We start from the raw sequence: 23,217 nt of genomic DNA, 5'->3' as shown, positions 1-23,217 counted from the left end.
GGGGAATGAGGGAGGAGCAGGTGGAAAGGGTCAGTGATCTTATTTTGGATGTGCTAAATTGGCAACTGGGCTTGCCTGGTGGCTCAGTGGTAAAGAACCCGTCTGCCAGTGCAGGAAACGCTAATTTGATCACTGGGTTGGGGAGATCCCCTGGAGAAGGAAATGACAACCCTCTCCCATATTCTTGCCTGGAAAATCCCATGGACAGAGGCGCCTGGGGGGGGGGCTTCAGTCCATGGGGTCCCAGAGAGTCGTACTTGACTGAGCGACTAAACAACAGTGACAAATTGGCAACCCTTATTCGGTTGTCCGTGCAAGTGATTGGTTAGAAAATTCTGGAGCTCAAGGGGTGGTCTAGACTGGAGATAAAGACTTAGAACTCATTAGCAGAGAGATTCTATCTTTAGTCCAGGGATTGGAGGAGATTGTCTAGAAAAATACCACAGATAGGGAAGGCCACCCCCACCCCCCGCCCCCACCACCACTTTCATCCAGGTTACCACTTTCTATTCAACCAAGCCTTGATGTTGGACAGGGAAGAAAGTGAATAATCCTAACCATCTTAGCCTGAGTGCTTGTGATGTACTAAGCATTGTTTTAACTTCTTCATCCTCCCATGGGATGTATAGGGTAGGCTTTGACCCATGAACTTTGCAGGTGAGTCTGCAGGAGTTGAATAAGTTGAATAAGTGAGAGGCAGTTCCAGGATTAAGGTCCCACAGCGTGTCCCAGAGTTCATGGTCTCCACCTTGCTGCAGTACAGCCAGCTCAAAACTGGAAGCTGAGCTGCTCGAAACATATTGGTTGAAGGGAGAACAACAGAGGCAGCTCAGAGAATGGACTCTGTGTATGCATGAGTGTATGTGTGTGTGTTTAGTGTGAAGTGCGTTAGCTGAGAGTTTTGTGTCTGAGTTCCAGGCTCACAGCTCTTTTCTTTCCACCCCCTGCCCCAGGGTGCTGCGGAGAAAGGAGAAAAAGGAGAACCAGCCGTGGTTGAACAGGTAAGGGGTCTGGGGCAGGTAGAGTTGCAGAGGTATGGGCAAGAATGGGGGTCACACTCCTTTCTCCCCCAGGGACAGCAGTTTGAAGGACCCCCAGGAGCCCCGGGACCCCAAGTGAGTCATGACTGCTTTCCTCTCTTCTTGCCTTTTACTTCCAGTTGGGGTGTTTGATCTCCCGGGGTGGGGAGTTGGAGTGTAATGTTGCCAGATCATTCAAAGACTGTTAGATACTTGAGGCTCAAAAGATGAATGAAAAAGGGGATTGAGATGTAAAGCTGGAGCTTTATATGGATCAGCATAGCATTGAGGGGCCAGGAGTGGCTCAGCGATGGAGTAGGAAGGTCAACACGGGGCCACGGTCAGTGGCGGGCCGCAAGTCCGCTTGGCTCAGACTTTGCACTTCTCATGACCTCTGTTCCTCTGTCTGCAACAGGGGGTGGTTGGCCCCTCAGGCCCTCCTGGGCCCCCAGGATTCCCTGGAGACCGTGGTCTACCGGTAAGAGAGTCTCTCTGGCATGTAACCTTTTGGGGGAGGGAGATTTCAAGCTGTGGAGCTGAAGCTGGGAGCATGGCTGGGACTGGGGACATCACATGGGGCTGGCACTATCCCCACCTGCTCGTCTTTCTCCCCATTTGTGAATTGCCATCTGGCTCCTCTGCCATCTTGGGGGTGGGGCTATCCCCTGCTTTCCTCCTTCTGTCTCTATCCCGAGTGTTTCTTGTCTCTTTCTCTCTATGTCTGTTTCCTCACCCCTCTTTCATCTGTCTCTTTCTGTTTCTCTTTCACTTTTCATCACTTTTTCCCTCCCTCCCTCCATTTCTCTGTGTTTGTCTTGTCTTCCGTATCTTCTCTCTCCCTGCCCCTCTCTCTCCATCTCTCTGCCTTCACCTGTCTCTCTCCCTCTCTCCCGCTCTGTTTCTCTCTGTCCCCTCCTTCCTCTGTCTTTTGCTCCATCTCTCTATCTCCATCCCTCTGTGTCTCTCTTCCTCTCTCAGGGCCCTGCTGGCCTCCCAGGCATCCCTGGCATTGATGGGATCCAGGGACTCCCAGGCACTGTGATCATGATACCGGTAAGAGGGAGACAGGCTGGCCTGGCCTTGGGGAGTGGAGTCCTGACCCAGGAAGTGGGGACCTCTTGTAGAAGTTACCCTCACTACTAGTTGCCCTCTAGTTCCAGTTTGCAAGAGGCTCTCACAAAGGACCCACAGTGTCCTTCCAGCAGGCCCAGGCTCAGGCAGTCCTGCAACAAGCTCAGGTGAGGGGAGGATAATATGGGGACTGTTGGAGGGTGGGGCTTCCCCACTGGCTCAGCGGTAAAGAATCTGCCTGCAATTCAGGAGATGTAGGTCTGATCCCTGGGTCGGGAAGATCCCCTGGAGAGGGGAATTGCCACCCACTCGGATATTCTTGCCTGGAGAATTCCATGGACAGAGGAGCCTGGCAGGCTACTGTCTATGAGGTGGCATACAATTGAGCATGCCTGTCGGGAGGTAATGGGAGGACACTGAGAGAATGCCAAAGATGGGAGACAGTGAATAGTCAGCAGACAGGTGGGTATTTAACTCTCGACGATGACTTTGTGGGGATATGGAAGACCTGAGGCTCTGTTCCCCTCTGTCTCTTTAGCTCTCTATGAAAGGCCCTCCTGGCCCGGTGGGGCTCACTGGACGCCCAGGTCCCGTGGTGAGTAAGGAGGCTGCATGGAAGAGGGGACGCATCCATGGAGATGACTCTAACTCAAACTCCCTCTAAGTGCATCACCCTATCTTTCTTCCTCCAAGGGCCTCCCTGGGTATCCAGGTCTGAAAGGAGAGATGGGAGAAATGGGGCCGCAGGTGAGATTCGTGGGGTGAGGGGCAAGGTGGATGGGAAGGTGGATGTCTCCCACGGCCACAGGATAAAGTCGAGTTGGGGAAAATGGCAACAGGGCTGGTGATACGCTTGCAATTACTGCCTTTTTGATGTTTGAAATTGTGGTGCTGGAGTGTCCCTTGAACAGCAAGGAGATTAAACTAGTCACTCCTAAAGGAAGTCAACCCTGAATATTTGTTAGAAGGACTGATCCTGAAGCTGAAGCTCCAATAACTTGGCCACCTAATTCAAAGAACCAGCTCATTAGAAAAGACGCTGATGCTGGGAAAGATTGAAGGCAGGAGGAGAAAGGGGCAACAGAGGATGAGATGGTTGGATAACATCACAAACTTGATGGACATGAGTTTGAGTAAACTTCAGAAGATAGTGAAGGACAAGGAAGCCTAGCGTGGTGCAGTCCATGGGGTCCCAAAGAGTCAGACATGACTTAGTGACTGAACACAACAGGGAACGACTTAAACTAAGTCCTTACTCTTTGTTATTCGTTTTCTGCCTCCTTTTCTTTCTCTTCTAGGGTCCCCGAGGGCTTCAGGGACCTCATGGGCCCCCTGGCCGAGAGGGAAAGATGGTGAGTGATTCGTAGGTCTTCAGGTCATCCCTTAGCCATCTCTCAGCACCCAACACGAGCCTCGGCTCTGTGCTCTCAGGGTCTGCTGGTGTCATTGGTGGGATAAGAGCATTGAGGACAGGGAATGGCAGTCCACTGAGGGTTTTGCAAAAGGAAAGACTGGCACATTGGGGAAAATGATATTTCCAGATAGTATTAACATTCCATGGGGAACATACAGCAAGGAGATTAATGGGGACTGAAGATGGGGGCTTTTTTTTTTTTTTTAAGTGTATTCTTTCTTCTCTTTTTAAAAAAATTGATTTATTTTTAGTTTTTCTGACTGTACTGGGTCTTCATTTCTGTGAAGGGCTTTCTCTAGTTGCAGTGAGTGGGGGCTTCTCTCTAGTTGTGGTGCACAAGCTTCTTGTTGTGAGGGCTTCTCTCATTGTGGAGCACAGGCTCCAGGGCCCACGGGCTTCAGCGGTTGTAGCTCATGGACTCAGAGCTCAGGCTCGGTAGTTGTGCACAGGCTCAGTTGCACTATGGCATGTTGGATCTTCCTGGACCAGGGACCAGTACTCAACCACTGGACCGAAAAGGAAGTCTTCTTTTAATTTTATTTTGTTTTTTGGCCATGCGGTATGTGGGATCTTAGTTCCCCAACCAGAGATGGATCCTTTGCCCCCTTGCAGTGGAGCATGGAGCCCCAGCCACTGGACTGCCAGGGAATTCCCTGAAGATGAGGGTTCTTCATTTTTGTGATGCTGGTACCTTGGACTAGAGAAAGGGCACTAGGGGTAACGAGTAATGGATGGGTTTAAGATATACTTGAGAGCTTCGATTAGTACACAGAGAAACTGCCAGCGCAGGGGACTGCATGAGGAAAGTACTCCACACACGGCAGTAGACATCTCGACTATGTGACCCCTACCCCCCACAGGGCCGCCCTGGAGCAGATGGGGCTCGGGGCCTCCCAGGCACCACGGGACCTAAGGTAGGTGATGTGGCCAGGACTGGGACTTGGAGGGATGGTCAGGGTAGAGGATCCAGGGCTCAGATGCTGTCTCTTTGTGCAGGGTGATCGGGGCTTTGATGGCCTGCCAGGGCTGCCTGGTGAGAAGGGCCAAAGGGTGAGTGTGTGAGGCCCCTCCCCCACATCCAAGCCCCTCCCAATATATTCATGACACTCTCCCCATCCCCAATATCAGAGCCTCCATCCCTGTGTCTGAGTGCTCACACCTCACACCCCATCTCCCTTCCTTGGGGGCTGCTCTCTACCCTCATCTTTTGACCCTGAATGGCCCTCTGTGTTCCCCACTGCAGGGTGACTTTGGTTATGTGGGAAAACCTGGTCCCCCAGGAGAGGATGGGCGGAAGGTAAGTTTGGAAGCAAGTTAGGGGGTGGTTTGGAAGCCAGAAAGCCAGAATGAGGGAAATAGAACATTCAGGAGACTGGGGGAGGGGTGAAGCTCTGCACTGGAGAGTCAGGAGGCCCCATCAGGGCCTCAAAGAGGCAGATGGAGAGCTGGGGGTTAGTACTAGAGTTACCGGGCTTTCCCTATGGCTCAGCGGTAAAGAATCCACCTGCCAATGCAGGAGATGTGGGTTCCATCCCTGGGTGGGGAAGATCCCCTGGAGGAGGAAATGGCAACCCACTCCAGTATTCTTGCCTGGGAAATCCCATGGACAGGGGAGCCTGGAGACCATGGGGTCTCAAAAGAGTCAGACTTGACTTAGAGACTAGACAACAACTAGAGTTCAGAGGTGAGGCCCAGGACTGCAGGTCCAGGACTGGGGTCACGGGCCTGAATTTCAAATCACGTACACCCCGTTGGTTGGATTCTGCCGCAAGTTCTCACTCTGAGATGCCCTGGAAGGGGCTGCCCAGATGAGGGAAGGTGGTTCTCTGAAGATTATACCCTTGCCTCCCCAAGTGATGCCATTTTCCCACAGGGAGCAGAGGGACCTCCAGGGCCCACTGGCCAGGCGGGGGAGCCAGTGAGTATGAGGGACCCCTGGACTGCTTGTCTGACACAGAGGAGGGAGGCAGGCCTCCTCGGGCCTCAGAGCAGGGATGCTGGAATAACATTAGCTCCCGCTTCCTTGCAGGGCCCCCGAGGACTGATTGGCCCTAGAGGCTCCCCCGGACCCCTGGGACGCCCGGTGAGAACGTCGCTGTCTTTCGACATCCCTGTTTGTCCTTTCCTCACCGTTCTCTCCTCTGCGTGTCCATTCCTTGCTGCCTGGCTTCTCTGCCCACTCACCGTTCCCCCTGAGCCTCTCAGCGTCTCAGACGCAGGCTCCTGCACGTGTGTCTGCCCTGGTCTCACACCCTCTCCTCCCCCAGGGTGTGACTGGAAGTGATGGTGCTCCAGGTGCCAAAGGAAATGTGGTACGTGTTCCAACACCTGGTGCTTGCTTGCTTTCTTTATCTTTGGCTACACTCAGTCTTTGCTGCAGCATGGGCTTTTTTCCTAGTTGCATGTAGGGGCTACTCTGTAGTTGCAGTGCACAGACTTCTCATTGTAGTGGCTTCTCTTGTTGCGGAGCGTGGACGGGCTCTAGGCGCATACGCTCTAGGTCCATGGGCTGCAGTAGTTGCAGCGCGTGGACTCCGTAGTTGCGGCTCCCAGGCTCTAGAGCGCAGGCTCTGTAGTTGTGGCACACGGGCTTAGTTGCTCCTTGCCATGTGGGATCTTCCCAAATCAGGGATCCAGTCTGTGTCTCCTGCATGGGCAGGTGGATTCTTTACCACTGAGGCACCAGGGAAGCCCCACCTGATGCTTTCTTTTAAATTAATGAATTAATTAAAGTTTTGCTTGCACTGGGTTTTCGTTGCTGGGCGCAGGCTTTCTCTAGATGTGGCAAGCCAGGGCTACTCTTCACTGTGGTGTGCGGGCTTCTCCTTTTGCAAAGCATGGGCTCTAGGCCCACGGGCTTCAGTAGTTGGCAGTTTGTGGGCTCTATAGGGTTTGGGCTTAGTACTTGTGGTGCATGGACTCAGCTGCCCCGCGGCATGTGGAATCCTCCTGGACCGGGAATTGAACCCATGCCCCCTGCATCGGTTGGTGGATTCCCATCCAGGGTGCCTCCAGGGAAGTCCCCCTGATGCTTTCAGACACTCTGACCCTATGGCCACCCATATCCTTGTCCACTCCCGTGACCCCTTCCCTCATTTCAGCTTCACCGACACCTCAACACCACAACCTTTCCAGCTTCACAGAAGCCTCACTTTCTCCCCAGGGTCCTCCAGGAGAACCAGGCCCCCCAGGACAGCAGGGAAATCCTGGGTCCCAGGTTTGAGCTATTTTTCCAATAATGGGGGGAGCGGTGGTCCATGAAGGTCATAGATCATTCCTAGCTCCTCCAACTTCTGCACTCACTGTCCCTTTCTAAAGCTTTTCTTCTCTCTCTTTTAAAATATCTCCAGGGAATTCCTGGCCCCCAGGGGCCCATCGGCACTCCTGGGGAGAAGGTGAGTGACAGCTCTACTTTCCCTCCTCCCCCTTCATGTCTTCTTCCTCCAACTCTGCCTGCAGGAAAAACTTCCCATTGGGCCCCTTTTGTAAGCCATGGATAATGATCAGTTGCAACAGTCCCTAAACAAGCTCAGAGTAACCAAGTGTCATTGTTGGAGAAGGGCTGATTGTGAGAAATAGAGCTCCACCAAGTTTGGAGCACAGGGGGACGTTATCAAGACACGGGGGAATCTCTCAGAAGCCAGAAAGTATTACCAAGATTCATGGGCCAAGAAATCCTTTCCTTTGGGGTCTTGCAGTGTCGTCTTTGTTCCTCTGCAAGTCTGTTTCCATCTCCCCTGAAGGACAGGATTCTTTCTATATACATCTTGAAAAAGCAAAAATGTTAGTCGCTCAGTCACGTCTGATTCTTTCTGACCCCTTGGACTGTAGCCCGCTAGGTTGCTCTGTCCACAAGATTCTCCAGGCAAGAATACTGGAGTGGGTTGCCATTCTCTTCTCCAGGGGACCTTCCCAACCCAGAGATCGAACCCATGTCTCGCGCATTGCTGGTAGATTCTTTACTGTCTGAGTCTGTTCTTACTCCAGCTCATCTTGTACTGCTGTCACTATTTCAGTCCCCAGCTCCTTAGAATCTAATAGTTTCTTTACTCAAATCCATCTGATCATAGTTTCTATGAGGCAAGGTGTCACTTCCCTCAAAATTTCAGGAGAGAGTCTGACTGGCTTAGCTGACTGGCCAGGATCCCCGCTCTGGACTCATCAACTCTTTGCAGGACATAGAGAGGTCACCCCATGCCTGTGTAGACCCACCAGTCTTTGGTTGAAGGGGCTTCTAAAGGAAGGGGTCCCCCATCCCAGCATGTCTCTCACACCGTTTTTATATCCCTTGCCTGAATTCTCCCAGAAGCAGAGGCTTTCTGAGGCACAGAGAGGGGAGGCGGCTTGTCCAGGGTCATACAGCAAGTTCAGAATGGCTGAGAATAGATTGTGTGACCAGTAGAATCTGCTTTTTCTCTAACCTTGAGGTAGCTGCATGTCTGAGCAGGGATGTTCCTGGTGGAATGCCAGGCTCTGAGACCCTGTATCTCTCCCTACTTTTCATCTTCTTTCAGGGTCCCCCTGGAAACCCAGGAATTCCAGGCCTCCCAGGATCTGAAGGCCCTCCGGTGAGAACTAGATTCTGGGAGAAAGAGGAAGGAGAAGGGAGAGGCTTGGGAGTTTGGATGGCAAATCAGGTCTTTGACAACTCAGAATGTCTTTCTCCCAGGGTCACCCAGGTCATGAGGGCCCAACAGGAGAGAAAGGGGCCCAGGTAAGTGACCTGAAGAGGGGCTGATTTGGGGATGGGGGTTGGCAGGCAGGGCCAGGAGTCTCATGAGAAGAGAGATGAGTGCACTGGGAACGCAGAGGGGGAAGAACAGGTTGACATTGATCTTATCTCCATCTCAGGGTCCAACAGGGTCAGCAGGCCCTCCGGGCTATCCGGGACCTCGGGGTGTGAAGGTAAGTGATGCTTGGGGCCTGCAGTTAGGGCTGATTCATCAGCACTGACTTCGGGAAGCTGGCTCCATCAGACACTTCTGCAAGAGTGTGAGAGAGGAATCAGCCTGCCAGGCAAGATGTGGTAGGACTGACCGTATACAGTAGGGTGTGTGCTACTTTGAAGCTGAACAGCCAAAGGGTAACATTACAGCATAGTTGTCACCTTGTAGTTGAGAATAGTTAAACCCATTACAGGCTGAACCCATTTCACTGTTAAGCACATACATCACATCCCCAGGTCAACACATTATAATCAAGCAGAGGGTTGTTTTAAAAGCTCAAATAGATAGCCAGTGGGAATGTGCTGTTTAATGCAGAGAGCTTAAATCAGTGCTCTGTAACAGCCTAGAGGGGTGGCATGGGGTGGGAGGTGGGAGGGAATTTTAAGAGGGAGGGGACATATGTATACCTATGGCTGATTCATGTTGATGTATGGCAGAGACCAACACAACATTGTAAAGCATGTATCCTTCAATTAAAAATAAATAAATTAAAACAAACAAAAGCAACAAAAACTCAAGCCAAGAGCCATACAATCTACAAGCCTAGAAATGCTAGGACCAGTTGAGAGGTGTACTGATTAGAGATTTACTATTGACCAGCTGTAGGGACATTGTAATTAAAATGTATGGTAGCTAAGTCCAGTTACCTTGTAGCCAAGTACAGGTATCCATTACCTGTAGTCTAAGAACAGAGTTTGGTTAGTCTAAGAACAGTCTAAAAGCCAGCTCCTCACATTTTTGCATTATAGACCAGTTTAGTTACCCTATAACCAAGGAGGTGTAGTTATGTTGTAGCTGGCCATGAAGTCCTGTGGGTGTCCAAACTCAGAGTTCCATTGAAAGTCAGGCATGGTTTTCTATATAGAGTTGAAGGCTGTGTTTTGGCTGAGTCTAGTTACACCATCGGAGAAGGTGATGGCACACCACTCCAGTACCCTTGCCTGGAAAATCCCATGGATGCAGGAGCCTTGTGGGGTGCAGTCCATGGGTTTGCAAAAAGTCGGACACAACTGAGCGACTTCACTTTCACTTTTCACTTTCATGCATTGGAGAAGGAAATGGCAGCCCACTCCAGTGTTCTTGCCTGGAGAATCCCAGGGACAGGGGAGCCTGGAGGGCTGCCGTCTGTGGGGTTGTACAGAGTCAGACAGGACTGAAATGACTTAGCAGCAGTTACACCATAGCCATGGTCAGAGAACAATTGTAGTCAAACTTGGTTACATCGTGGTCAATGAATTGCCCTGTGGCTAGAGACAGTGGTGATATTGTCAAAACACATAGTTACATTGTATCCAAGTGTAACTTCATTGTAGTCACTGAATTCCATTATAGTGCGTCTCCCTGTGGCTGGAAACAGTCATGCTATTGTCAAAACATAATTATAGTGTATCCAAGTACAATTTCATTTAACTCACTTAGCTCAGTTACACTGTAGCCAAGTGCAGCTTTTCTTATGGCCCAAGCCAAGAATTTGGTGTGAGCAGCATCTGGGCTTGCACTGAGCAGTCGCGCTGTAGCCAAGCACAGACTCCCCTTGTTGCCAGGCACAGAGTCGTGCTGTATCCAGCACAATGGGAAACATTCCTTCGCCTTTAGAATGAAGCTGGGTTCTGGAATGTTCATCCTTTTCCTCCTGCCAGAAGGAACTGTGGACACAGTGTCCCTAGGAGATGGAAATCAGTTACTTGGAAATTTGGCCTTCCCTTCACACCCCCACACAGATGACCTTGGGAAGCTGCCAGTGAGAAGGGGCGGGGGAAATGCAATCTCTTGTACACCATACTAGCAGATGATAGGACAAGATAATTTTCTCTCTGGGGCTGCTCCCCACCCCCTCCCTCTAGTCCTGCATCCTCTTGGGATTGTCCTGGCTGTTTCAGGCAGAGGACTGAGTTCCAGGCCCTTCTAAGTGGGAGCAGTGTGGGGACTGAGAGCTTCTTTCTTTTCAGGGTACTTCTGGCAACCGAGGCCTCCAGGGGGAGAAAGGAGAGAGGGTAAGAAAGAAGGGGATTCCTTGGGAGAGGGGAACCCTAATAATGGGGCTCTGACTCTGCCCCTTCGTGAAAACCTTGACTTCTGATCTCTGCACTGTGTTCCACCCAGGGAGAGGATGGTTTCCCAGGCTTCAAGGGTGATGCGGGGCTTAAAGGAGATCGGGTAAGATGCTCTCCAAGGGAGGAGTCTGGTGAATCTGGGGGACTTGGGAAAAACAGTGAGGAGGTGAACTGGGGCAAAGACAGGGGGCGGGGTGACAAAGAAGGACTGATATCAGGGTTTCTCCTTTCTATTTCAGGGGCAACCCGGACCTCCAGGTCCTCGGGGAGAGGATGGTCCTGAAGGGCTCAAGGGGCAGGAGGGGCTGGTTGGCGAGGAGGGTCCCCCAGGCTCGGCTGGGGAGAAGGTGAGTGGACCTGGTCACCCCCCTCCAGTCTGTCCCCAGCTTCCAGCCAAGGTGTTCCCTGGCCCTTTGCCCTCAGCCTTCTGTTCTTTTATCTCCAACTTTAGGAGGCTCTCCAATTTCTTCACCTCTGGAGCTCAGCACGATAGAGCAGTGCCATGCACTATATCTTATTTATATCCCTATAACCACTACAGGCAACAGACATTTTTATCCCCGTTCTACCGACAAGTAAACTGAGATTTGGAACGATTGAATGAGCTGTCCAAGGACATGCCCCTAGGAGGCAGGGACCAGGAGTTGAACCCATGTTTCCCTAGATCCCACCCCCCTCCCTTTGCCACCGTGCCTCAGCCATCCTGCCCCTCCCCAACTGACACCCAAATTGCAATCTCTGACTTTTTTCCTACAATCTCTCTGCAGGGCAAGCTTGGCGTGCCGGGTCTTCCAGGTTATCCAGGACGTCCAGGCCCTAAGGTCAGACGCTACAAGGCGGGTGGTAGGCAAGGGTAGGGTTTAGAGACTGATTAACATCTGGGGTTCTAGGCTATGGTCTGGGGGTGTGAACTGGCCACCTCATGGGGCACTGTGGGCTTTGGCATCAAACTTAGGCTCGAATACCCAACCTTATCTGCTAAGTGGCCTTGGGTAAGTCACTCCTCACCTGCTAAGTGACCTTGAGTAAGTCACCCCCTAATACCTGCTAAATGAACTTGAACAAGTCTATTGAGCCATTTTTCTCAGTTGCAAAATGGAGATACCAGCAGTAGCTACCTCATCAATTTGATTATAATAATGTTGATGATTTTGGTGATAATAAATCGGTAGGATCCTTCTTACTGGTATGATTAAGGTTGGCTCAAACAAAAAGTCAGTAAGGAGGAGAATCATAAAAAACACGCAGCTTACATATCTTGAATTAATTATAACTTAGAGTGTATTTGTGTAAAAATGTACCTTTGGCTGCCAATGTTTTGATGGATGAGGCTATTGGTAAGACATGTCTTTCTGCCTAAGCCACACCCGTATTACATCACTGATGATTTGTAGTTTTTATTTACATAAAGTGGAGCAGGAAAATCAAAGACATTTAGAAGAAATCAGCACAGAATCCTCGAGTTCCATACTTTTGGCATCTTGTTCTGGCACAGTTACCTTGCGTTTGTGTGTGCTAAGTCTCTTCAGTTGTGTCTGACTCTTTTCAATCCCATGGACTGTGGCCCGCTAGTCTCTGTCCATGGGATTCTCCAGGCAGGAATACTGGAGTGGGTTGCCATGCCCTCCTGCAGGGGATCTTCCTGCCTCTAACCTGCCCCTTACCCAACTGCCCCCACGCTCTTGACCCTGCCCCTGGCGCTGCCTCTGAGGCTTCCCTTTAACCAGGGCCCTGCATACCCTGGATGCCCTGCCTGCGTGCATGCTAAGTGGCTTCAGTCATGTCCGACTCTTTGTGACCACATGGACTGTAGCCCGCTAGGCTCCTCTGTCCGTGGGATTCTCCAGGCAAGAATACTGGAGTGGGTTGCCATGCCCTTCTCCAGGGGATCTCTCAGACCCAGGGATGGAACCCGCCTCTCTTACTCCTGCATTGGCAGATGAGTTCTTTATCACTAGCACCACCTGGGAAGCCCCATAGTTATCTTGCCCATGCCTAATTTGACAGTGATTTTTTTCTTTTAATTGCTTTCCTTTATATTAAGTCTTTTCCATTTCTTTCTTTCTCTCTCTCTCTCTCTCTCTTTTTTTTTTTTTTTTGGTTGAACTCTGCTGTTTTCAGGATCTTAGTTCCCAGACCAGCAATTGAACCCAGGCCCTCGGCAGTGAAAGCTCTGAACCTTAACCACTGAACTGCCAGGGAATTCTTGTCTTTTCCATGTAACTTTGATTTTAGAGATATCTTTCTTTTCCCTTTCTACATTTCATCCATTTTCATAAGCTTTCATTAAATCACATGAGTCCATTGGCAAGGGTAACTGCTATAAACAGGTTTGGGAATTAACTCAAGGCACCAAAATTCGGAGCAGAACTCAGCCTGTTGGAGCAGGAATTCCTGGGAGTTCAAAGAAATTCAAAGGCTCATAGCCAAGACTGAGCAGTGTGCCTTGGGCATCAAGCACTGAACACATTACCGGAGGCCTGATGTATTAGTTAAGTTGAAGTCAGTTTTGGGTTGCTAGAATAAAAATGCCTTGGACTGGATGTTCTAAACATAGAAATTTGTTTTGGAGGCCAAAAGTCTGAGATCAGAACGCCAGCATGGTTGGATTCTGTGAGGGCTTTCTTCCTGATTTGTAGATGAACATTTTCTGTCTTTGTCCTCACATAGGGGAGGAAAAGGCCCTGATGCTGGGAAATATTGAAGGCAGAAGGAGAAGGGGGCAGCAGAGGATGAGATGGTTGGATGGCATCACTGACTCCATGGACAGAAATCAGCAAATTCTGAGAGATAGTGAAGGACAGGGAAGCCTGGCATGCTACAGTCCATGGAACAACAACAAAGGAGAGAGGGAGGAGCCAGAGAGAGACACAGACCGAGAGAGATATAGTCTTCTTTCTTTAAAAAAAAAAAACAAACAACTTTTTATTTTGCATTGGCGTATAGCCAATTAACAATGTTGTGACAGTTTCAGGTAAACCATGAAGGGACTCAGTCATACATATGCATGTATCCATTCTCCCCAAACTCCCTTCCCATCCAGGCTACCACATAACATTGAGCAGAGTTCCCTGTGCTATACAGTAGGTCCTTGTTGGTTATCCATTTAAAATATAGCAGTGTGTGCCTGTCCATCCCAAAGTCCCTAACTATCCCTCCCCCCATCCTTCCCCCGGCAGCAATGGGTTGGTTCTCTAATTCTGTGAGTCTCTTTCTGTTTTGCAAGTAAGTTTATTTGTATCTTTCTTTTCAGATTCCATATATAAGGGATGTCATACGATATTTCTCCTTCTTTGTCTGACTTCCTTCACTCAGTACGTCTGGTCTCTTCTTATAAGGACACTAATCCTATATACGAAGCTCCTACCCTCACGACCTACTTAGTTCCCAAAGGCCCCACCTTCAAATATTATCACACTAGGGACTGAGGATTCAACATATGAATTTTTAGAAGACACAAACATTCAACCCATAGCAGTTAGTAATTGCGTGAATAAAATGACAATTAACATTCCTTGAATTCATACTGTGTACCAAGTACTTTGTAACAAAAATAAAACTAAACAAGACACTTTCTACACATATCCCATCTCTCCTAACCAGAACCTTGTGAAGGAGGTATTGTTCATATCATCCCAGGCTACAAACAAGGAGACTGGTGCTCAGAGAGGTTCAGCCATTTGTCTAGGGCCACACAGCTAGTCCAGTGATGGATCTAGGATTCAAAACACAGTGAGGGGTGAGAGAGGGGATATTGGAGCCTATGGCGTCTTCCCCCCAGGTCAAGGGAGGATGCCTCCATGATGGGCAGGAGAGCAACTACTGGAGTCAGTTAATATGCCAGGCAGTGGGGATTAGGACCAGAGCATTATGTCCCAGTCATTGAATAAGTAAGCAGATAAGCAAGGTCATTTCAAGACAAATATTATAGGGGAAACAAAATAGGAAAATGTGTTAGTGCGTGATTTGAGGATGAGGTGGTCAGGATGGTGGTGGGAGGCTTCTGGAAGGAGGTGACATCTGAATGAGATCTAGATGAGGAGGGGATCTGAGAGAAGAGAATTTTAGGCGAAGGCAGACAGTGCAAAGGCCCTGAGGCAGGAATGTACTGGTATGTGAGTAGCATTAAAGAGGCCAGTGTGGCTGGAAAGGAGAGAGCAAGAGGAGAGAGGAGAGGATGCCTGAGGGCTGTCTTGGAGGAGGCAGGGGCTGGAGGGACCAAAGAAGCCTCTGGAATCAGTGGCCTGGAAATGCCTGAAACGATGGGATGGCCAAATGGAGGGCTAACATTGCCCACCGCCCATGCCTCATCTCCATTTCTTCTCTCTCATTCTCTTGATTCAGGGATCTATTGGCTTTCCGGGACCCCTGGGACCATTAGGAGAAAAAGGGAAGCGGGTGAGTCATGATCTAGGGGTCAGGGGGGAGGGGAAGGGCTTGCATGAGAGGAGGAGTGTGTGTGGCTGTGCGTGACAGCAGGTGGGACCCTAGGCAGGTGTGTCTATGCCCGGAAGCCCTTGTGTGCACACACCTTGCCACATGCAATGCAGGGCACATGTAGGTGATCCCACCTGGCACTACAGCATGTGTGCCCATGTGCCCATGTGTCCATGTGCATCCTACATGCCCTTCAGTGCAAATCAGATGGGGCCTGGATGCTGCAGCCTCGGGGCTTGTGGGTGAACAAGGGCACCAGCTGCATGATTGTTGTGTGACTGTGGGCATAAATGCATGAGAGGCCATGTTGATGTGTACGAAAGAATAGGGAAACACACATAGGTGTGTGTGTTTCCGTGCACCTGAGGGGTTGTGTACACTTGCGTGCATGGTTTGGCTATGCGTGCACTGCAGCTATGTAAATGGATATTGCGTATATGCACCCAGCGTGTATACTACTGTGTTTATCAAGACCGTGTCCTCACGTGAGCCCACGTACATGTGTGTTTACTACATTGGGTAGACACATAGGCAAAGAACATATTACATGACAAGCTCCATGTGTCATCTCGAAGCTGTGCTTGCCTCTTGCAGGCCATGGTGGTACACAATCCTGCATGCACACCATGCAGCTGTGATAACTAAACAGGCGTCTGTGTGAGTGAGTGTGCTTCTAGGTGTGGACCCTGTAGGTGCAATCATAATATAACTGGGTGTGTGTCATCTTTTCATAGGTGGATGTGTAAGCTGTGTTTATGTATATGAGTGAGTGAAAGGCTTGTGAGCGAATGTGAGACAGACATCTTTCCAGGTCTCTGACTGGGTGCATTTGTGTGTTTCTGTCCTGTCTTTGCACCATCACCACCTTCTTCTTCCCCGCTGCCCCAATTTATGTTCCAGGGGAAGGCCGGGCAGCCAGGCCTGGAAGGAGAGCGGGGACCACCAGTAAGAAAATGGGGACAGGGCCAGAAAGATGGGCTATGAGGGGAGAGGTGGGTGGGAAGAGAGTTTGGGGCATGTCAGTGGTCCTTGGGTGGTCACAGAGGGAAGGGACCCTAAGGACTTGGCCTCACTTCCTGGCCCCCCCCCCACCCTCTCCCTTCTAATCTTTGCTTCTTTTCTCTTCAGGGTGCCCGTGGAGAGAGAGGGCAACCAGGTGCCACAGGGCAGCCGGGCCCTAAGGTATGGAGAGGACGGGTGGCCAGGCACCCCATGCAAGCCTTCTGGTTCAGGCTCACCAAGTCCCTCCCAATATATCCCTGTTGAGTTTGCTCTGCAGCCTGAGTCTAATTCATTCTATCCTAGGGTGATGTGGGCCAGGATGGAGCCCCTGGGTTCCCTGGAGAGAAGGTGAGTGAGTGAGTGAGTGTGTGTTTGTGTGTGTGTGTTTGTGATTCTGGGTGGGAGACAAGCCCAGAAAGTAGGGAGATGTTATAATGCAGAATGCAGAAAGAGCCTCTGATATCTGAGAGCTGTGAGTTCAAGTCTTAACTTTGCTGCTCATCTGCCCTGTGACCTTGGTTGAGTCACCTAACCTCTCTGTGCCTTGGTTTCTCCCTCTACCAAATGAGAATAACCACAGTTCCCCTCCCAAAGGGCTGCAGTGGCAAATGAAATGACTTCCTGCAGGCAGAACGCTTGACCCCATGCCTGGCCTGCAGGAAGCACCCAAAATGCTTGTTGTCATTAGGTGGGACTCAGAGGGAGGGGGAGGAAAGCAGAGAGGATGCTCTAATGATTTCTGCTTCCGTTTCAGGGCCTCCCAGGTCTGCAAGGTCCTCCTGGGTTCTCTGGACCAAAGGGTCCCCCTGTAAGTCAGCATATCCTGCTGGGGGGAGGGGGAGCCAGGCAGAGGGGAAACGCCTTATTGTGCTTCAACTCTCTCATGCTTTGTCCGTCAGGGTCCCCAGGGGAAAGATGGGCTACCTGGACACCCTGGACAGAGAGGAGAATTGGTGAGCACCCTTTGAACTCTGACCCCTGACCCCTGACCCCATTAAGCTCTTCATTTCTTCCACTCCATGATATTTTTTTCATTTATATTTCATTAAAAAAATTTTTTTTGGCCACATCTTGTGGCATGTGGGATCTTAGTTCCCTTACAGGAAGGGAGCCTGAACCCTGTGCAGCAGATGCTGTCTTAACCACTGCAGCACCAGGGAAGTCCCATGACACCTTCTTTCAACGTTTCTCCTCAGGGTTTCCAAGGTCAGACAGGCCCACCTGGACCGGCTGGTGTCGTGGGTCCTCAGGTCAGAGTGGCCCCCACAGGTCTCCCCAGTTTTGCACCAGTTTTGGGATATTTGGGGGAAGGGGAGATGGTGATCCCAGACAGAACCACTACCCCAGGCCACCTCCATTCAAGATGAGCCTTCTTCCTCTCCAGGGAAAGACAGGAGAAGCAGGGCCTCTGGGTGAGAGGGGGCCTCCAGGGCCCCCTGGACCTCCAGGTGAACAAGGTCTTCCGGGCCTGGAAGGCAGAGAGGGGGCCAAGGTGAGACCACCACCCCATGGGACATCTCAGCTGAGTGACCTCAAAGATCCTGGAATGGCCTTACTGTCATCCCCAGGCTCAACATCAACCCTGTGGGGGAGGGGAGCCAGACTCACAGATTGAGGGGAGACGCCCCCTCCTCCACAGTCTGACTTCCCTCCCGTGGACTCCTGCAGGGGGACGTGGGACCACTGGGACCCCTTGGGAAGGAAGGGCCACCTGGACCCAGAGGTTTCCCTGGTCCTCATGGAGCCCCCGGGGAACCAGTAAGTATGGTTTGCATGTGCCTGGCTGGGCTGTGAAATGGAGAAAGAAAGGGGGCTTAGGAGGGACATGGCTATAGCCTCCTGACCATGGAGGAGGAGGGATGGATCCCTGAATCTCAGTGCTAGGAAGGGGGTGGGAACTCTGAGCCCCCCAGAGTAAGCACAGGACCCGGGAGCACTTTGAGGGGTCTCTCTTTCTGGGGAAGCAATTCATGGGGGCTTGTGGATCTTAGTTTCCTGACCAGGGATTGAGCCCAGACTCTCAGCAATGAGAGCAGAGTCCTGACCACTGGACTACCAGTAAATTACCTTTGGGGGTCTCTTGACTATGAATCATCTCCTCCTCAGGGACCGACTGGTTTAAAGGGTGACAAGGGCCCCCCAGGTCCTGTTGGTGCCAACGTAAGTGTAAATCCATCTGCTTTGGGGGGTGGGCAGGGTGGAGGGGTCTCAAAATATCTGGGAAGCTGGGCATGGTCATGATCACGTTCAGCTATTTTGGGAGCCAAATAGGCTTGAGTCACACTCCTCTCTGCCACTCACTGGCCAGGCAGTCTATCATTCCACCAGCCTCAGTTGGTTTGTCTGTAAAATAGTCCTGTCTCTAGGTTGTAAACCTCAATGAGGTGATCTGTCCAACACATACTTACTGGCATTCCAGACCTTACCGTTTAAATGTGGGCCCTAGTTCCCTGACCAGGAATCAAACCTGTGCCCTCTGAATTGGAAGGGCAAAGTCTTAACCACTGGACCTCAGGGAAGTTGGACATGAGCCCCTTTAAAAACCTCCTTTCTTCTGGAGCTTACTACTATCTAGTCAAGGAGATAATGGATCAGCGGCGGTGAATGCCACAAAGCCAAACAACACAGGCTAGTGGGGAGCAGGGAAGAGCCCTTAAATAGTCTGGCCAGGGGACTTTCCTGGAGGTGCAGCGGTGAAGGCTCCGTGCCTCCAGTACAGAGGGCGCTGATTCAATCCCTTGTGGGGGAACTAAGATCCCACATGCCACCCTGAGGCACCAAAAAATAAATTAAAAAGCTGACTAGGGAGAGTCTCCTGAGAAGATGACATTTGAGCTGAGACCTGAGGAAAGAGCCATGTGGTTGGCTAGGAGAAGAGTGGGTGCCAGGCAGAGGGAAGAGCACGTGCAAAGTCCTGAGGCTGGAGGAAGCAGTGAGGGGGGCCGTGTGGCTGGAGGGAAGTGAGTGGGAGGAGGTGAGGGCAGGGAGGAGATAGGGGCAGGTTGCGGAGGGCCTCATGAGCTGCTGGGAGAGCTTTTTTGCTCCACGTGAGCGGAAGCCTTGGAGGGCTTCCGGCAGAGGAAGTCACGTGCTCTGACTTGGATGTTCACAGCGCCCTCTGGCTGCTGTGTGGGGAACGGCCTGGATTGGTGGTAACCACCTAACTCAGGCTGCTTGCAAACCCTCCAATAAATGAGATCTACTGTTATTGCTATCATTCCTGACCCTCCCCCCCGTTTTCAGGGATCCCCTGGGGAGCGTGGTCCTGTAGGCCCAGCAGGGGGCATTGGGCTTCCTGGTCAAAGTGGAGGCCAAGGCCCCGTGGGCCCCACAGGCGAGAAGGGTTCCCCGGTAAGTTCCTGCCGCCTCCATTCATCCCCAAGAACCAGCCCTCCACATACCAGGACTGCATTTCTGCCCTGACTCTTTCTACTCCCCCTAACAGGGTGAACGTGGCGCCCCTGGCCCCACTGGTAAAGATGGCATCCCCGGGCCCCTGGGCCTTCCTGGACCCCCTGGAGCTGCGGGGCCTTCTGGCGAGGAAGGGGACAAGGTGAGAGAGAGTTGAGGCAGAGGGGAGGGGCTGGGGGAGGACAGGGGAAGAGGGACGCTGGGTCGTTGCTCATCCTGTTTCCTTTGCAGGGAGAAGTGGGTGCCCCCGGTCACAAAGGCAGCAAAGGAGACAAGGGAGATGCGGTGAGTGGGGCACCCAGAGAGGGAGCTGGTCTTTGGTCTTTGGAGAGGGTAAAAGGGATACTGAGAGGATGGGCAGGGGGCTGGGTCACAGGGTTTCCTGCCTTCTTGAGCCCCATCTTGACACTCGCAAGTAACAGAAGTCACTTAAGCTACCCACAATAAAGGGGCCAACTACATTCCCACCTTCCCTCCAGGAATTCAGTCTCAGCACCCATCACCTGGAAGCCAGCTCAGTCCTGGGAAATCGATGGGACTTTGGGGCCAACGTTCTGATGGGCCAAGCTTATGAGAGATGCTGTGTCTGGTCCCATGAGTTGGTGGCGAGGAAGACAGGGTTGTGGGGAGAGAAATGCAGTTTTCTAGTGGAGTGGGGAGTGGACAGGGGTGCAGTGATTGATGTCGCTAGTGTCCCCCCTTCATCTTTTTTCAGTTTTTAAAAAAAAATATTTATTTATTTGGCTACACTGGGTCTTAGTTGTTGCTTATGGGATCTTTGATCTTTGTTGTGGCCTGTGGGATCTGGTTCCTTGACCAGGGGTCGAATCCTGACCCTCTTGGAAGTGCAGAGTCTTAGTCACTGGACCACCAGGGAAGTTCCCCCACCTGCGACCTTAATCTTAAACCTGAGGGTTTCTTGACTCTGTTCCCGCCTCCAGGGCCCGCCTGGACCAACAGGGATACGGGGTCTGGTGGGACACCCAGGCTCTCCGGTGAGTACTCCCAGCTTTGTGGTCCTCCTCTGGATCCCTTATGGGAAGGGACAGTGTTCTCCACTGTGACTCAGGCGCCAGTTCAACCCTAACCCCTACCCCTTCGTGTCAATGCTCAATTCAAACTCACCCCAGAATTTGATTCAGTCTTGACCTCAACCCTCAAACTCCATCACAGCCCTAATTTTAACACCTTAATTTTAACTGTGACCTTAACCTCAATCCCAACTCAGACCTTATCTTCACATCCAACATTAGCTGAACCCGACCCAGTCCTACGCTTGACCTCAGTCCAGACCCACCCTCCAATACTGACCCCAAACCTGAGCTCCAATTCTGAATTTACCTCGGACCTGAGCTCAAGCCCAACCCTACCTCTCAACCCCACTTGGACCTTAATTGACCTCAGCTTGACCCTGACTCTCCACCAAGGCTCATCTCAAAACTTTGACTCAGTCCTGGATTTCATTCCTAAACCCTGACCCTTAACCTGCACCCCTAGCTTCAGACCCAACCCTGACCCTCCCCAAACTTCATCCCAACCTTGAACTTCCATCCTGATTTTGACCGTGAACCTAACTCCAACCCTTGACACAGACCCTAACTGTGTCCTACCCTGTCCTCCTAGGGAGCAGATGGGGCTCAGGGACGCCGGGGACCCCCAGGCCTCTTTGGGCAGAAAGGAGATGATGGAGTGAGGGGCTTCCCTGGCACGATCGGTCCTCCGGGCCTACAGGTGGGTATCTGAGTTTGAGGGTATGGCCTCTGGTCCTCCCCACTTTGTGCCCCAATTTTGCTTCTTTGCTCCACAGGGAATGCCAGGCCCTGCTGGAGAAAAGGGAGAAGTTGGAGATGTAGGGTCCATGGTATGAACTATGGGGGGAAACGGGAGGGGTGGTAGGGCAGGGTTGGCCATCAGATTGGTTTGGGGGGTCATGGGGCACATTGTTTAAAGGATCGTGCGGGTCACCAGTATCAAGGGTGGTGTTTGTGGTTTGTTGTTCAGCCACTCAGTTGTGTTGGGCTCTTTGTGACCCCTATGGACTGCAGAACGCCCGGCTTCCCTGTCCTTCACTGTCTCCCCGAGTTTGCTCAAATTCATGTCTATTGAGTCAGTGATGCCATCCAACCATCTCCTCTTCTGTCGCTCCCTTCTCCTCTTGCTTGGAGCTTTTTGAGGGGCCGTGAGGTCACTGGATGCTATTCTGACTGTCCCATAGGGTCCCCATGGAGCTCCAGGCCCTCGGGGCCCCCAGGGCCCCAGCGGATCAGAGGTGAGGACTCGGGGGGGAGGGCCTCAGGAGGCCTCGGGACATCACTTTCCCAAGAAGGGGCTGTTGGAATCCCTCCATCCCACCCATACCCCTCGTTGTCTCTCCAGGGTCCTCCAGGGTTGCCTGGGGGAGTTGGTCAGCCCGGCGCTGTGGGTGAGAAGGTGAGAGAGAGAACAAGGGGCTGCCCAGGGCCGGGGAGGCTCAACCAGTCCTGCCTGGTTGCGGGGGGGCGGGGGGGTGGTGGCAGTTCTGGCTGCCAGGAGGGGACCCCTCTTCACTTTCACTTTGCCTCCCGCAGGGTGAGCCAGGAGAGCCTGGAGACCCAGGACCCCCAGGGACCCCAGGCACCCCGGTGAGTGACTCTCTTCTGGGCCCCTGCACCCATCTCAGGGAATCCCCAACCCTTGGGCATCCTGGGCCCCCATGACCTCTGGGCAGCCCTAGGTCACTCATGGGCCCAGACCTCTGGGCATCCCCGGTTATCTTGATGAGAGAGACCTGGAAAGTGTCAGGGTTGCTACATCAAGTTCTCTAGGCCGTGCACTGCGCAAGGGTGCGCGGCTGAGGGGCAGGGGGCGCTCAGACCTAAAGCGCAAGCCCTGGCTTGGGGATGAGCTGCCCACAGGGCATCCCTCTTTTTCCTTTTGAAAGTATTGACGTTCATTTGTTCGGCTGTGTCTGGTGTTAGCTGGGACATGTGGGAGCTTCGCTGGGCCGTGTGGGAGCTTCCCTTGGGGTGCACAGATGCTCCAGTTGTGTCACGAGAGTTCAGTAGTTGTGGCATGTGGGCTTAGTTGCTCCACAGCGTGTGGGATCTTAGTTCCCCGACCAGGGATTGAACTTGTGTTCTCTGCATTGCAAGGCAGATTCTTAACTACTGGGCCACTAGGGAGGTCCTGGGATCTCTTTTCTGATTCACCCCAGGGTGGCACATGGGCTAGCCCAAACTTGCCCATGACCTCTGGTCAACTGGATCACCCCCTGACCCCTGACTCCAGTAAATCCTAGATTCCTCTGACCCTTGGGCAGTCTAGGCTACTTTGACCCCTAACCCCAGGAAAGTCCCAAGCCACACGGATTCCTGAGTTCAGGTATGCTAACCTTGACCCCTGGGGAGTCCAGGCTACTCTGACCTCTGACCTCTGTTTCTGCCAAGGGCCCCAGGGGAGAAGTTGGTGAAAAGGGGGATACAGGCCCATCTGGGGCTGCTGGACCCCCAGGCAAGAAAGGCCCCCCTGGAGAGGATGGAGCAAAGGGGAATGTGGTGAGTCCTGCGGCACATGGAGGCCATGACCCGGGGAGGGGCACGTGTGTCAACTCGAACCTGCTCCCCAACTTCCAGCCAGGGGTTCTGTGTGCTGAAGGCCATGACCCGGGGAGGGGCACGTGTGTCAACTCGAACCTGCTCCCCAACTTCCAGCCAGGGGTCCTGTGTGCTGATCAGTGTGCTGATTCCACAAGCAACCCAGGACGTGGCCGAATGAATGAATGGTTGAATGAAAGAATGAGTCAGTGTGAACATACAGTGGTAATTGGCCGTGGCAGCAGGGGAAACTTGCTTCCACATCGAGTCATTCTAACAGTGCTGTAAAGG

At 52.0% G+C, this 23,217-nt stretch overlaps 1 protein-coding gene across 3 annotated transcripts in view; it reads left to right on the top strand.

The window, feature by feature from the left end:
- The window catches only part of COL5A3 (collagen type V alpha 3 chain), a 45,808-nt gene that overhangs the window by 10,427 nt on the left and 12,164 nt on the right, over positions 1 to 23,217 (top strand). For 2 of the 3 annotated variants that reach the window (XM_005682449.3, XM_018051009.1), the window contains exons 9-51: positions 954 to 1,001; positions 1,074 to 1,115; positions 1,435 to 1,497; positions 1,998 to 2,072; positions 2,174 to 2,257; positions 2,629 to 2,685; positions 2,784 to 2,837; positions 3,389 to 3,442; positions 4,365 to 4,418; positions 4,501 to 4,554; positions 4,748 to 4,801; positions 5,378 to 5,422; positions 5,534 to 5,587; positions 5,772 to 5,816; positions 6,668 to 6,721; positions 6,855 to 6,899; positions 8,019 to 8,072; positions 8,174 to 8,218; positions 8,356 to 8,409; positions 10,400 to 10,444; positions 10,554 to 10,607; positions 10,744 to 10,851; positions 11,272 to 11,325; positions 14,849 to 14,902; positions 15,842 to 15,886; positions 16,070 to 16,123; positions 16,247 to 16,291; positions 16,698 to 16,751; positions 16,843 to 16,896; positions 17,140 to 17,193; positions 17,328 to 17,435; positions 17,612 to 17,701; positions 18,050 to 18,103; positions 19,187 to 19,294; positions 19,389 to 19,496; positions 19,586 to 19,639; positions 20,296 to 20,349; positions 20,978 to 21,085; positions 21,162 to 21,215; positions 21,570 to 21,623; positions 21,731 to 21,784; positions 21,922 to 21,975; positions 22,780 to 22,887. In XM_005682449.3, the coding sequence (XP_005682506.3) occupies positions 954 to 1,001; positions 1,074 to 1,115; positions 1,435 to 1,497; positions 1,998 to 2,072; positions 2,174 to 2,257; positions 2,629 to 2,685; positions 2,784 to 2,837; positions 3,389 to 3,442; positions 4,365 to 4,418; positions 4,501 to 4,554; positions 4,748 to 4,801; positions 5,378 to 5,422; positions 5,534 to 5,587; positions 5,772 to 5,816; positions 6,668 to 6,721; positions 6,855 to 6,899; positions 8,019 to 8,072; positions 8,174 to 8,218; positions 8,356 to 8,409; positions 10,400 to 10,444; positions 10,554 to 10,607; positions 10,744 to 10,851; positions 11,272 to 11,325; positions 14,849 to 14,902; positions 15,842 to 15,886; positions 16,070 to 16,123; positions 16,247 to 16,291; positions 16,698 to 16,751; positions 16,843 to 16,896; positions 17,140 to 17,193; positions 17,328 to 17,435; positions 17,612 to 17,701; positions 18,050 to 18,103; positions 19,187 to 19,294; positions 19,389 to 19,496; positions 19,586 to 19,639; positions 20,296 to 20,349; positions 20,978 to 21,085; positions 21,162 to 21,215; positions 21,570 to 21,623; positions 21,731 to 21,784; positions 21,922 to 21,975; positions 22,780 to 22,887 (2,664 nt within the window). The remainder of the gene's footprint in view (positions 1 to 953; positions 1,002 to 1,073; positions 1,116 to 1,434; positions 1,498 to 1,997; positions 2,073 to 2,173; positions 2,258 to 2,628; positions 2,686 to 2,783; positions 2,838 to 3,388; positions 3,443 to 4,364; positions 4,419 to 4,500; positions 4,555 to 4,747; positions 4,802 to 5,377; positions 5,423 to 5,533; positions 5,588 to 5,771; positions 5,817 to 6,667; positions 6,722 to 6,854; positions 6,900 to 8,018; positions 8,073 to 8,173; positions 8,219 to 8,355; positions 8,410 to 10,399; positions 10,445 to 10,553; positions 10,608 to 10,743; positions 10,852 to 11,271; positions 11,326 to 14,848; positions 14,903 to 15,841; positions 15,887 to 16,069; positions 16,124 to 16,246; positions 16,292 to 16,697; positions 16,752 to 16,842; positions 16,897 to 17,139; positions 17,194 to 17,327; positions 17,436 to 17,611; positions 17,702 to 18,049; positions 18,104 to 19,186; positions 19,295 to 19,388; positions 19,497 to 19,585; positions 19,640 to 20,295; positions 20,350 to 20,977; positions 21,086 to 21,161; positions 21,216 to 21,569; positions 21,624 to 21,730; positions 21,785 to 21,921; positions 21,976 to 22,779; positions 22,888 to 23,217) is intronic. The other variant, XM_018051010.1, reaches the window with a different exon arrangement.

This window comes from Capra hircus, chromosome 7, assembly GCF_001704415.2.
Source record: "Capra hircus breed San Clemente chromosome 7, ASM170441v1, whole genome shotgun sequence".
NCBI lineage: Eukaryota > Metazoa > Chordata > Mammalia > Artiodactyla > Bovidae > Capra > Capra hircus.
The sequence above is the reverse complement of the archived record's forward strand: the minus strand, read 5'-3'. Positions and strand labels throughout refer to the sequence as shown.